This window comes from Pterocles gutturalis, unplaced genomic scaffold (assembly GCF_000699245.1).
Source record: "Pterocles gutturalis isolate BGI_N339 unplaced genomic scaffold, ASM69924v1 scaffold34940, whole genome shotgun sequence".
NCBI classification, from domain to species: domain Eukaryota; kingdom Metazoa; phylum Chordata; class Aves; order Pterocliformes; family Pteroclidae; genus Pterocles; species Pterocles gutturalis.
Genome location: NW_010144595.1, coordinates 37,082 through 50,990, shown reverse-complemented (window position 1 = coordinate 50,990; position 13,909 = coordinate 37,082). Strand labels below are relative to the sequence as shown.

Sequence of the window (13,909 nt, the reverse complement as noted above, 5' to 3'; positions counted from 1 at the left end):
CGAGGGGCTGCCCGCGGCCATGGGGGTGCAGGACAGGCCCCAGTGCTTCTTCGAGATAGAGATCAACCGGGAACCAGGTAAGGCTTGCGTCTCTGACACTAACATTCCACTCAAGTGGTGGTGTTTATTTGCTTTTATTTTTTTACCGTATTTTTTTCCTTAAGCCGTTAGTAATGAGTTTGGGCATTGATGTGTTATTTCTGAGTTAGTTTTTAAGTAACTTTGGGTGTTTCCTGCGGTGCTGGATGCTTTTTGTTCTTTCTTGCGATTGATTTTTATTTGTATACGTGAAGACAGAGGCTTGGTGAGGCTAACTAACACTATTCTGAAGATAAAAAGCATTTTGTATTAGAAGTGCTGTCTGGTTATGTGTTATACCTTTACGATTCTATAAGCTATGGAAAAATAGGTCAAGTTGTGAGGAAACTGGAGAGGTACTTCTGAAAGTATTTTTAATCACACAGTAATTAAAACTGGAAAGGGACCTCCGCAGGTCATCTGGCCTAAATCTTTCCTTCTCCTGCTCAGGATGAGTCTTCTGAATGTAAATGAAGAATTGACCATGGAAATGTAGAATATCTCCCCAGGTGGCCTGTTTAAAAAATAATAATTTAAATAAATCCATCTCTGAACCCATATTTTCCCTATGGGCAGTGTAATCGCCTGTAAGTGGTGGACTGTCAGTTTTAATCCTGGAATAACTACTTGATTCCCTCTTCTGTTTTCCCCACTCTGTAAAAATGGTTGTACAGATTTACTTACCTATCTTTTTGAACATTAATTTATCGATGCATATTAGTTGTCTCACATATACTTAGTGCTTTATACTGGAACTATTAGTCTCTCAGAAAAATTAATAAATGTGATGGCTTCATTATGCTTTCACTTTCATTTTCTACCTCAGTGTTTCTCTGAAAGCCTTTGAAATAAGGGTTTATATCTCTGCATTTTCAAATTTCAGTCGCATTCAGATGTAACAGTAACTCATTTGGCTTGCTTTTTATTTTCATCAAAAATGTCAAAAGAAAGATTCAATTCTGACTTTAGTGACCTGGTAGGGCATATCTGTAATTCTGTTGCTCTTGTAACTCCTCTTGGAGTTATTTTAATTAACAGTGCCTTTTCTGAATACTTTTATTGATGAGAAAAATGTTAATGTAAACAGCTTTTTAACATTTTCTGTTGCTTTAAATTCAGATTTACTATGGAGTGAGGCTACTAAAAATCTTACAGATTGAGCAGGTTTCCAGTTTAGGGATGGTAGTTTGACGGGATTGATTTCTAGCAAAGACAATTCATTCTTCATCTCGTTTGCTTTCAGCCTTTGTTAGGGTTTTTTTTTTTTTTTGACTCTCCATCTGAAGAATCTCTCCCTGCCCTGTTTTCTTCTGCTCTTTTTTTTTTCCTGCTTCCATTTCATAATTCCTCTTGTTGTCTGCCTTGTCCCCTCCTCGGCCTTGTGCTGTGCATCACGGAGTGAAAGTGGATTACCTTGTTTTCCCTCACATCTGTTTGGGTGTAATGACTGATAGCGGTGTCAGAGAGGAATTGCAGCGTTAGTGTTCTTGATTGTGCAGAGCTTTCCTTACCTGAAGTAGACGCAGGGGCTTTGGCTCTCTTCATGGCTGTCTGTATTTATTTTCTCTTTAACAGGAATCTCACAGCTGTATATCAAATTCAAAGCCCTGCTGTTTTTATTGCACCTGATTAATGACTTGTATTTTTGCAGGAAAACATGCCAATTTTTAAAATGTTGGTATGGGGACGTGTGTGTGTTATACCACTTTATTCTAGTGTCGGTTTGTTAATTCGCTAGGCAACTATGTCTTGGGATTTGAGGTTACATTTAAAAAGCTTAAATGCTGCTCTTTTAGCTGTGAGATGACCTTCAAAAGCTGAAGCAAGTGTGACTGATAAAACAGTGCTACCAGATGACATGAAGCACTAACTCTGAGAGATGTACTCTCCTGCTGATACTAGTGAGGTATTAATTTTAACCTTTAAACTGCCAGCAGATTTCCAAATTAATATTTTTCTTGTTTGACTTTAATGCGATAAGCTGATCTGCTTGTTAATTTTTATTAGATGTAGGGAGAAAGAACTGGGGAAGAAAACAATCCTGCATTTTCTTGCTAGCCAAGAAATAAGACATTGCCCCCACCCTGTCTACACTCAAAAGCTGAACTAACATCTCTCCACAAAATGCAGAGGATAAGAGGACATGCTGCTGACAGTACTGGAGACATCTCTGCCTGCAGAATATAAAACTGTGTCATTTTTAACGGTGTAGATTGCTTGGAGTCCAGAAACGTTCCCTCATAGAGCTGTCAACTCCTAGCTTTTCCCTTACAAGTTTTGCTTGTACAGATACTTGTAGCGGTTAAAAATGAGAGCAGTGACAGACTAGATGAGAAAGAGTGGCGCTTAGGTGGTGTGTGTGTGTGTGCATGTGTGAGAGGGGAGGGGACTACAGAATTGGAATCAGTTTTACTGTTTAACTAGATCCCTTAGAAAATACAGGAGTGAACACTGTAGTTTTGTGCTTTCAGAAGCTGTGTTACAGCTTTTGTGTCCCTATTTTAATTTTAGCCACAGAATCTTGGAATAAAACTTGGTGCCGGCTTGTATGTGCCTCTTGCAGTTTTGCAAACTTGGTAGGCTTTGTATCAGTGTTTTTCAAGTCTAAATTTAGGCTGCTTTTAATAAGTTGCCTGTTAAGCATTTTTTTTATTAAGGCACATTGTGGTTGATTATTTTAAAGAGCAAATGGAAAATAAATCAGGAGTAAGCATTTATTTTTATACTAGCACAGACAGCACCTCTCCCTTCTTTTGGGTCGCCCCTTCCAATGGATTTGGACACACACAGTGTGCAAATAGGAGTAAGCCACCTACAGTATTCCAAGAAATTTGGGGTGGCAGCAGATGCCTATTGAAATAATTCTGTTTTAACTCTGTGATACAAAAAAAAAAAAAAAACCAACCTCTCTGTGGAGCTTCAGTCTTCAGGTACTGTGATAAGTGGAACAGATGTCTGACTAGGATGTGGCATACATAGTCTGCTGCTGTAACAGTTCATGTGGCTATCCAAGATTATTTTTTTCACACATCTCCCCTCCCCACCCCACTGTCTGGCTTTATCCAGATGTTAGATTTACTAATTTTTGCTTTATTTCATTCTTATTCACAGAAAAATTTTCCTTTTTTTTTTTTTTGTACTTTTCCTTCCTGCCTTCTGTTTTTGTTTGACCCATTGCTCACTTTTTTCATTCCACGCCAGTTTCTTTTCCTTCCTGGGGTATGTCCCTTCCCTTATCAGTCAGCCTGTTCTTCCGTAGAAGACAGAAGCTGTTCTCAACTGGCTTCCCATTAACTTTTAGCCCTTCGAAGGCTAAAAGTTCTAGATTGGCAGAAAATAGATCAGCACTTGGACTCTGTGAACCGACTGACAATCCAGTTGAGTGTGGTACAACAGGAGCCAAGGGGGTATGCTGTATGGGGGACCGCTATCAGAGGGCGTGTAAGGGATATAATTTATGGATTTGGAGGGAACTGGTTTAATAAATATTGTAATCCAATCATCATATAAATTGTTGCTGTCAGTGCAGAATGAAATACCCTGAAGACTGCCTTGAGTCTTAGTAAATGGAAGACCAAACTGATCAGCCTCTTCTACTAGAAGACAAAGCGTAGTGTGACTTGCACTTGTCTCATTAAAATTCTTATGAGTTAGTGTTCCCAGATTTAGGGATAAATAGTAAAATTAAAATATGGTCACTCTAGTGAGCTGTTATTTAAACTTGAATGCGGATGTGTCTAAGCCTTTGGGCCTCTGCCAGACTTCCTGGTCTTGGTTTGAAAGGGTTGTGCATCACTGTCTTAATGGTTGTAGTCTTTGCTTTCTCCTTCAGGAGGATATGCCTGTTTACATACTGAGAAAAGTGCTGCAGTGGCTTCTTACTTAATTTGCTCTAAAAAATTGGGGAAAAGACAAAACCATTATATTTACATTTAATTTTGAATAACCAGGTTTGTTTTGGGCGTGTCTACCTGAAATTGACACTATTTATGGCCTAAACATAATGTAGCAAACCAGTTTGTATTACATGGAAAATACATTCAAGCTATATGTATTTGTTTCTAAAAAACAACTAGATTGGAGGAAACACTCTATAAACATTTGAGATCAGTGACCATTTTAATAAACTTTGCTAGCAGGAGCCCTTATTACAGTATAGCATGGGTATTCCTACCCTGATTTTTTTACCATTTAATTTGAATGATGTACTAGTTCTTCCTCAGATGAAAAATTGATCAGAGGTTCAAAAACGAAACAAAAGAGTTTTTTCGCCTTTCAATTAGAAAATAGAATTCTGAAATTGGATTATTTCTGGTCATTATGCTTTCTGGTTTCTATAATTGGTATAGCTCATTAGCTACAGATAACACTTTATGATATCAAACTTCAAAACATCTTAGACTTTACAGTAAGTGATGCCTGTATGATTACAGTAATGTAAATATTCTCTCATCGCTTACTCTAATTTCCATCAAAAAAACTCTTTAAAAAAAGTTAAAAGCCTGTTAACAAATAAGAATACTTTATCAAAGTATTGTTTTATAAATAATAGGCAAATGTTAAGTTATATTTGGATAATTTTCTATGGTGTTGTCTAGAACAAAAAGTACTGTACTGTAAAATTTACACTGTGGTTCAACACAAACATGTCGTCAGAGCTATGAGCTGGTGACAATTAGTCTTCTATTGAGAACAACACTAAGATTAAAATTACAGAAACATCTTACCTGCTGATGCGTTAAAATAAAGATTGTAATAGTTTGTAGGACTTCCTCGTGGTGCTGGAAGATTTGCATCTCAAGCTAGGTGAGAGTTTCATTGTTAACAATACAATCCCGGCAGTTTTTGCTTTAGTCTAGAAGTGAGGCTTGTGAGCAGACTTTAGCTACTTGAATAAGTCTTCTTAGCAGTTGTTTGTTTTCATTTACTATTCAAGGCTTACTGTTAGTCACAGAAAGCTTGTTCCCTAATTAGATAACTTAACCTTTGTATTGGGGAAATTAAGCTGAAGAGAGTATTGGATATTGGAGATTTTCTCTATACAGTGAAACTGAATGATTTCAGAGAAGACGTGTCTAAGTCTGAGGAAGTTAGTAGCATCTCAAATGCTTTTTTTTAGTGTTATGTTAGCATATACCTCAGCTCCAAGTTTAAAATGAGAGGTTTCCTTTTTTTTTTTTTTTTTAGGGAAGAGGTAAGAGAAAGATTCATAGGTTCTAAGCATACTTTTTATGCATACTTTTTATACAGTTTTTAAATTTTTTTATTAACACCTGCTGTCTCATACATATTTGATCAAAGTGTGAAAATGTGTTTGATCTTTTCCTGTCACATTTAATGGACTTTTTGTCAGTGGAAAATACCAACTTTCAATGATAATTATGTTCACGCAGTTTAGGTAAAATACAGATAGTAACCCACCAGATGGATACATGGTATGTGGTTTGTGCATTATAAGCACACAGCAACATTTATCTGGATGTAACAGAGCTGTAGTCAAGGTTATATGGGAGAGAGATATCCTTACCTTTTAAACTGGATCCCTAAGTTGGATATGTGCATTACAAACGGTTTGTAGGGGTTGGAAGAAGCTAGCAGGCATTATTATTGACAAAGCACTAGCGAAAAATACTACTGCAATCATGGTACCTTAGTTATGAATGTCTTTTTCCATGTTGTGCCTTGACATCTTCCAAGAGCTTAAGAAGGCGTTCTTCCACCAGAAAACAAAAGCGGTGGTCTCTGCTGCTTAAGGTGCTAAACATGGTGGGGTCTGTATGTAGGACAGGGACGTGCAACCAGAAGGCTTCTGCAGTTTGTGCCTGAGGGCAAAAGTCCCTTCTGGAGCCCATGGGCAGTAACACCTCGTAGTTACTGGGCAGCTGTCACCTTGGTAAATCAGCAGCTGGTCCTTATTTCTCTACCCTTAGTAGAATGGGGATAGTGACAACTTTTTCTCTGAAAAGCATTGTGTTATTTCACACAGCAAAGGCGAGAGGAAATCTGTACGTGGCTTTGTGAATCACTTAGTCACTGTTCAGTTCAGCACTTTTGCAAGCAGATGAATGGAACTTCTGCTCTCCTGAATTACTGTGCTTAGAATTACAGGTGATAACTCTTTTACAAAATTGTCTTCTGTATTGTGTTCTCTGTATGAATCTTCAACCCGCACAGCTTGTAATGGTTTCTTCACTTCCAGTAGCTGTCTTTCATAGTGGTAGTTACAGCCACCACTCTTTAATGTGGGGGTCTTTGAATATTTGTTATTTCTTCATTCTTTGGATACTATCCCTATCCTTTTTTTTTTTTAAGAATTTCCTGCAGTAATGACGAATGCTCACATTACTTTCTTACTGCAGTTAATGAAATGCAGACATTTCAACAGCTGAAGGCATCTTGAATTTTTATCTAAGAGCACAAAATGCAAGTGGTCTCTGTGTTATTTTATTTCTCCCATTTTTGAACCAACAATTCACCTTGTTGGCAATTGTATACATTTGGACAAAGCCTTAAAATTAAACATAATTTCTTAGAAGCCTCTCAGAATTTTTTTTGGTGATGAAGTATTGAATAAAATACATTTGAACTTTTTTTTTTTCTTCTGTAAGGGAAGGATAAGAGAAGTAATTCTTGGAGTAGTTACTTTTAAAAATCATCTTTGAGGGTCTTACCAGTGTACACCACTAGAGGGTAGTGCTCATTGACAGATCATTACTGGTCTCCTTGTAATGCTAGCCAACAGTGTGGCTTTTATGGCTTATTTCACAACATACTGAGATAAATTTTTCTTTGCTAATTATGTGGCTTTTTTAAAGATTTTTTTATATTTGGGAGTTTTTTGGTTCTGTTTTTTTCTTAATATACATCCCAATATGTTGGAAAATAAAATAGAAAATGTGAATCAGTTCTGAAAGGGTTTACATTAAACCACTCTTCAGCAGTATTTTAATAATTTTCCAAGGTGTGTAGCATAACTGCCACCAATAGCATGGGGGTAGCTGTACTGAGAGGGAGAATTACTCTGTTCACTTTGCATAGAGAGAGAGAATAATATTTGGTTCATAGTATCTGGAAAGTGGAACGTTAGTCCTGAAATTACTCGTATTCATCCTTCTTATTTAGGCCAAGAGTGCCAGTGCATGTATAATTCTTAGCACAGTGTGGGACTAAGTCAGTTGTACTTTTTAGGTAATGATCACAGGGAAAACTGTAGAAATGTGATTAACGTATTTGTATAAATGTAGTACTTGGGGGTGGGGGCAGAAAATTGCTCCAGCTCTCTGAGGACCTGTATTTATGGCAGATCTTTTTCTTTCTCAAAACATAAATGAATTGACAGAATAAACTATCTTAGTAAATCAGTTTGGCTTTCCAGCTTCAAACAAAAGTGAAATAATTTGTATTTTAAATAAATTAGATGTAATTATATTGATCTTAATTTTTTTACAATTAGAGTGGTGGTCTTTCCTGCTGCTTGTTTTAATAAGTGCATATTTGAGATGTTTTCTTATTCGGCTTGATAGAATAACTTTTTCTCAGAAAATTATATTTTCTAAACATGCGGGTTTATTTATATGCAGATTTTCTTATGTCACGATAATATATAAAACTCGCAATTTTTTTTTTAATCTTCTAGTTGGTCGAATTATGTTTCAGCTCTTCTCAGACATATGTCCGAAGACTTGCAAAAACTTCCTTTGCTTGTGCTCAGGTAAGTAGCTTATTTGTATTTAAGAATTTTAATGTTTCTTACAATTATTTTGTTTATGCAAGGATAAACTACAGCATAATAGTGCTGATCTTTTTTTTTTATGTCAGAAACAAAGCTGAGACTTAGTGCTGAGGATTTGAATAATACATAGCAGGAAATCCTGTGGTATTCTGTAGCTGTGACTGAGTTAGAGTAGTTGAGATAATACATGATTACAGAATGCAAAACTGTGAATTTGTGGAAAAAAGACTTTTTTTTTTTTTTTGTCCCTAATGTGAGGCTTCTGTAGGTAGAAGTAGTTGACAAGGCTGAGACTATGGTGGAACTGTTGATCACTCAAGTTACCCAAATGTGATAAAGGCAAGCAATTCTTTAGGATTTATCAGGAGAGACATTAAGTATTAATGTCACTGCACAGTATAATGGTGACATTTGACTTGGAACACTACATAAAATTTTGACTATATACACATTTTTTGCTCATATAAATTCTTGGTTATATATAATAACATTTTGAGTGTATTTCAGGTGCACAGAAGTGCTACACAGGGATCAGAGGACAGGAGCATCTATTAAATATGAGAAAACTTTTCAATTTTAGCTAAATGAAGGACTGGATGAAACTATGATAGTCCCTTAGGGAGTCAGGGGTTGTTTGGAAGGAGAGAAGAGATCTGTGAAATCAGAAAGACAGGATTGGCAAAAGAATGTCTGTGTATAATATAGCACCCTCTCATCCATTTTTTTTAAGCAGGACTTAACTTAAAAATGGTTTCTAACAATTGGAAGAGTAGGGGTCGTAAGGGATTGGTTGGCTTTTTTGGTCTGCACTGTTCCTCAGGATTTTTTTCATCCATAAGTTGAAAATCAATCTTGGCTAGGTTGTTATAGGAATTGGCATGTATTATTTATGCGAATAATGTGTTCAGTGTCTCTTGGTGATCTCCTGGTCTTGTATACCTGAATGCTCAGCAACTTGCAGTATAACTTGAATTAACTGCATCAGTGAAGCTTCTACCTTGTATGTGAAATAACTCTTTTCCAAATCATTAAAACACTCCAACAAGACTTTCCAGGCAGCATTTTAGCATCTGGCTTTAGTGAGCAGCTTTTTTAGCTAACTGGTTATGTGAAACAAGTTTGTTGATATGCGTTAGCTTCTTAAAAGTTCATCTTGTCAGAGCTCGAATCCCAGAATGTGATATATTCTAGATAATCTCTGTGAAGATTTAGAAGAGCTTTATAATACTATGAACTTGTGGAAGGTACAGTACATCTCTCATTTTTCTGAGGTCTGTGTGTTGGTGTGCCCTCTTTTTATTCTACTTTCTGATTATTTTTATCACTTACGCTTATTAAGAAGATACCTAGGGATAGAGTGAGAACGAGAAAGGATAGTACAACTATCATAGAAAAATGGAAACTTGTTTGAAGTTTATCTTAATCTGAATAGATTGCAAAGGATAAGAAATAAATGTAGCAGCAAACTGAACAGGATAATGTCTGAGCTTTGTTTTCTGTAGCTCTGTAGGATTGTTTAAATCCTTTCAGCTGCTTTGCCAGAAAAAGTTAGATGGAGACAAAGAAGGAAAAGATGTTAGAAATTATTAGGAATGAAACAAACAAGCAGAAGAACAACTTTAAAAAAAGGTTTGATTTCTTTGTATTGCATCCCTGTTTGAATTCTGTGCTACAGCTGGCTGCCCTGGTTTCATTGATGTCTTCAGCAAGAACCTGTCTTTAGTTGGAAGAACGTTAGAAAGTAAGCCCAAAGTTATGAGGCCTTCTCTTGAGATCAGGCTCGCAGACTTAAAAGCTACCTGAAACATCTGTTTCATTTCTGCAAATTGTGTTTGCTACAGTGTACTCATAGGATAGAACAGTGATTTGACAGATATCTTTAAAAATTTGCTAATAAACACGTGACAATTAGATTCTGCAGGGGAGTAAAAAGCATACAGAAGAACTTGAAGTAATTTCATTTCTTTTGGTGAATGTAATGCTTAAGAGAATTAAATTATATCCATCCATTTTGCTGGTGGAAGCTTCTGCTGTGGTAGTTCTCAAACTTGAACTCAGGATGACTGAGCTTGGAGGCTAGGGTCTCATGGCTACCATTAATTCTTTTCTTGTTGGCACCAATTACGTCAGTGTTACTGTTCAGTTTGCCTGAGGTTTTTTTTTTCTATCAGCTATTCTGTCTGCCTTTCTACTTCTCCTTGACAGTTCTTCCAGTGCACTTGTTACTGCTAGTTTATCTGCATTATTCATGCCATTTTCCCTGCCCTCCTGCCTTCTACTGTCAGTAGCTCTGTTGCCTCAGCATCTAAGCTGAACGCTCTACACAAGGATGCTGTCTGCTGCATGGTACCACGGATGAGAACTGTGGCTAGGAGTGGCAGGCCAGGCTTAGGGTCACCCAGTCACCCACACTCTTCACAGTGGGATCCAGCAGTTCTCTGATACATACTTTCTCCCTGTCCGCGTGGGCTGATATAGCATTCCAGTTGGGCTGCTACTTCTGTGTTTGCCTAGATTGTGTTGGAGGACCTACAAAGCCTATCTTCAGAAGAGCATGAGCTCTGTGATGGGAGATGAAGATGTGTACTGGTAGGATTGTGTTGACTTTTGGCAACCAGAACTGAGATGTGAAGGGTTGCTGTTAAATTTTTGGAGTACCATCTTCAGAGACCAAATAAGTAATTTACTTCCAGAAGTCAGGCTCCCCGACTCCTGCCACTTTTCACAGGAAGGTCTATTGGCAGAACTTTAGTCATCATAGGAGTCTGAGTCCCTGTCAGGTATATCTTTTGTCCCTTTCTTTTGGTCTTTACAAGAAATCTTTGAGTCACTGAAGGTTTACTTAATACAGCATCATTTTCCAGTGCTGACATCCTCTTGTCATATGCAAAGTCTGTGCTCATCTGAGGAGGTGTATAGCTGTATAATAGAGGATGCTGTCCCATTCTGGACAACATAGTTTACGTAATGGAATATCTTAACAGCAGACTGTGAGCATTATACACTTCTGTCCTACATAAATTCAGGATTCTGCATGCTAGCCCCATCCAGCATGTTCTTTCTCCACAGAGAGAAATGCCACCCGCATTGTAGCTGACAAAGGCATCATAGCTGCAGGTTGCTATGTGTCCTCACTTATGCTGTTGTGGACATCATCACAACTTGATTTGGGGTGTGCGCTTCCGTTGTGTCACTGGGAAGAGTGGTTTCATTGTCTCAAGGCAGGGTGATACGCCCTGACATAGGACTGCAGACCAGTGTTTGAAATGCTGTGCCCATCATCGTGCCTGCTGCTCCCTCCATAATGTCTATGAGGCAAACCAGGATGTTTTTGTTGCAAACAGATGGAGGAGGACAGGGTGATTCTGGCTGCCTTCCGGCAGCCTGACATTGTTGTCAGAAATAGACCTGGCTACTATGAAAGAACACTGTCTGGCAGCAAGAGGCTCCTTGCATTTAAATTAAAACATCTGGACTTGCAAACTGACATTTGCAGGTTCTTCAGGCAGTTCACCTATTGAATGAGCACAAGCCCATCTGCTCTTTGGCACTTTCTCAGGAGTTTCCCTTCTCATAATCTCAAATGGAGACCACTGTTTGGTACCTAATTCAAAATATCTTGGGTTGAGTTGGCAGTGCAGGGTGTGAATAGCATGAGAGCAGAGTTTGCCTGCTGAAGGAAGGAGGGCACCTTAAAAAAGGTCTTTGTCTTGTGCCATCCTCATAGCAATCACTATGTAAGTTCTCCTCCACCATCCCATTTCCACAGCTCATGGAAGGAACTGCTTAGGCAGGAAGGGTGCAAGTAGATGGGGCTCAGACTTTTTTCTTTTTTTTTTTCAGACAAAATTCAGGCATATTTAGGGCAAAAAGAAAAAGGCTAGTATTTGGCCATAAATAAAAAAGAAGCCCAGCTCATGGGCTTGATACTGGCTGTTGCAGAAAACTGTCTGAGCTTAGGGAGGTGCTGCAGCTCTAACCAGTGGAACAAGTGCTCTCTGTCTTTGCCTGACTGGGAGTCCAAGGATTGGTTTTGAGAATCAGAGTGACATAATACAGCTTTTGCAGGAACTTTGCCCTCCACCATTTGGCCAACAGCTTAAGTGCATTGTCTAAAGTGTCTGTGGTTTATGGGGAAGTACTTGATTTATATTGATTTGCCCACAGTTGTATTGTGCAAGGAAGGGAACTTCACAAATATTGCCATTTATTCTGATAAGGGACTATGTTGTCTTGGTGATACTGTAAAGGAGAGTAAAAAAGGGCCTACAACTTCTGGGCATGGTCTAAAGCTTGCCTCACACCTTAGTGTACCTGAGGGACATGCTGCAACATGACCAAAAATGAAGGCAGATACTCCTGGGTGTTGACTGATGTGAGATTTATAATGTTGTAATAAAGAGGGACATGTTTGGGGGAGAAAGGGTGCATATCCATCCCTGTAATAAACAGCTTTGCTTGGATAACTTCTGTGGAAAATAAAAATGAGATAGGCGGAGGCCTGGGTTATGGGTATGGAGAGTCAGGGTCAGGGTAATGGAAAATGAGTTTTGTTCTCCAAGTGAAGGTTTCTACAGGTATGATAAACAGCAATGCCAGGAGTGGTTTTTGTGTCACGAAGTGGTCTTTGACTTCATCCTGGCAGCAATGGGCTGTTTGGAACGGTGAATTTGGGGTGATTTGGCCATCAGTTAGTTCTATTACTCTTAATGTCCATGTTCTGACAGCTTCCCTCTTCTTGGAAGCTAAAGTCAATGGCTCTTGTGTGTTCCCTGACTGAACCAGTAGAAATCCCTTATGAACATACTACGTAGGACCTCTGCCCTGCCAGTCGTAGTACCCTCATCTGCCTGCCCAGCTCAGTTTTTCTTCTGAATTTTGGAAGAGATGTTAATGAAGCTTGAGGTTCTGGGATGTCTTTCTCAAAAATCACCAGTAGGCTTCAACTACAGCTGCACCAGGAGTCCACTGCATGACACTTCTTAGGAAATCTCGGGTTCAGAAAGGATTAACAAGTACCATGGCCTGACTTGGCTTCTGTTGCTGGGTAAGAATGGCCCTGGTAACAGTTCAGGCTTTGGAGGAATTATTTTTTTTTCCCCCCTGTTATGATTCTCATTCAGTTTGTCATGGAGTGGTTCTTGTATACACACTTTTGTTCCCCTGTTCTGTCAGTCTTTTCAGAAATTGATGTCTGTTATGTGCGCATTTCATGTGGGGATGGTGAGGGTTGGTGCCGGGCAGATGGGCGTTAAGGGGTGGCCTGACACTGTCTTGATTGGTGAGGACGTGACACATCTTTGGAGTAGCTCAATCCCACTCTTCAGGAGTGGATCACACTGGAACGGAGCTGAGCTCAGATTTCTCTCCTGGGATTCAGCTGGCACATTCAGATGAATAAGTAGTTTGAAAAGGATTCTGGTGTGAGCTTCAGCTAACAGAGCGGTGTATGGCTGCAACCACAGAAAATAGTTAACCCATCAGTATCATAAACTCTTTTTTTCTTATAAATTGTTCCGAGTGGATTGCTGATAAGTACACTCCTTGGGAGGGAAGGAAAATTATTTAAGAAACCTAATTTTCAGTTGAGAGTCCCTTTGTTCAGTGGCAAGCTCTAGATTCTTTTTGTTTAACCTTCTTGCAGGTGAAAAAGGAATTGGCAAAACAACTGGAAAGAAGCTGTGTTACAAAGGCACTACATTCCATCGTGTGGTTAAAAACTTCATGATTCAGGGTGGGGACTTCAGTGAAGGTAAAATACACTTTGAAAACTGAAATCTTTTAAGTGGAACAGAAATGGTATAACTTACATGATTATAATGTAGCTTTAGAACATGCCATGGAAGCATTAGAATGCCATAAAAATATTCCATTTGCTGTGAAGTATAGCATAGATCACCCATTTCTTTGTTAATCTTGGAAATTCTAAAATGTTTCAAACTGAAGTAATATTTATTTAGAAAATGTGTTAAGTTGTAGAAGAAAAAAGAACCCTTGCTGAAGTTAAAACCTATCTTATTAAAACAGAATTCAAATCCAAAATGTAGTCTTAACTGCTTCTCACTGTCCTCAGTAGAGGCAGTACTAGTAATGCTCTGT

General features: G+C 38.4%; 1 protein-coding gene across 1 annotated transcript in view; it reads left to right on the top strand.

Annotated features, from left to right (window-relative positions):
- Positions 1–19: 19 nt before the first annotated feature.
- The window catches only part of NKTR (natural killer cell triggering receptor), a 40,038-nt gene continuing 26,148 nt past the window's right edge, over positions 20–13,909 (top strand). Inside the window, exons 1-3 of the mRNA XM_010085146.1 lie at positions 20–77; positions 7,715–7,789; positions 13,455–13,562. Coding sequence (XP_010083448.1) covers positions 20–77; positions 7,715–7,789; positions 13,455–13,562 — 241 coding nt within the window. The remainder of the gene's footprint in view (positions 78–7,714; positions 7,790–13,454; positions 13,563–13,909) is intronic.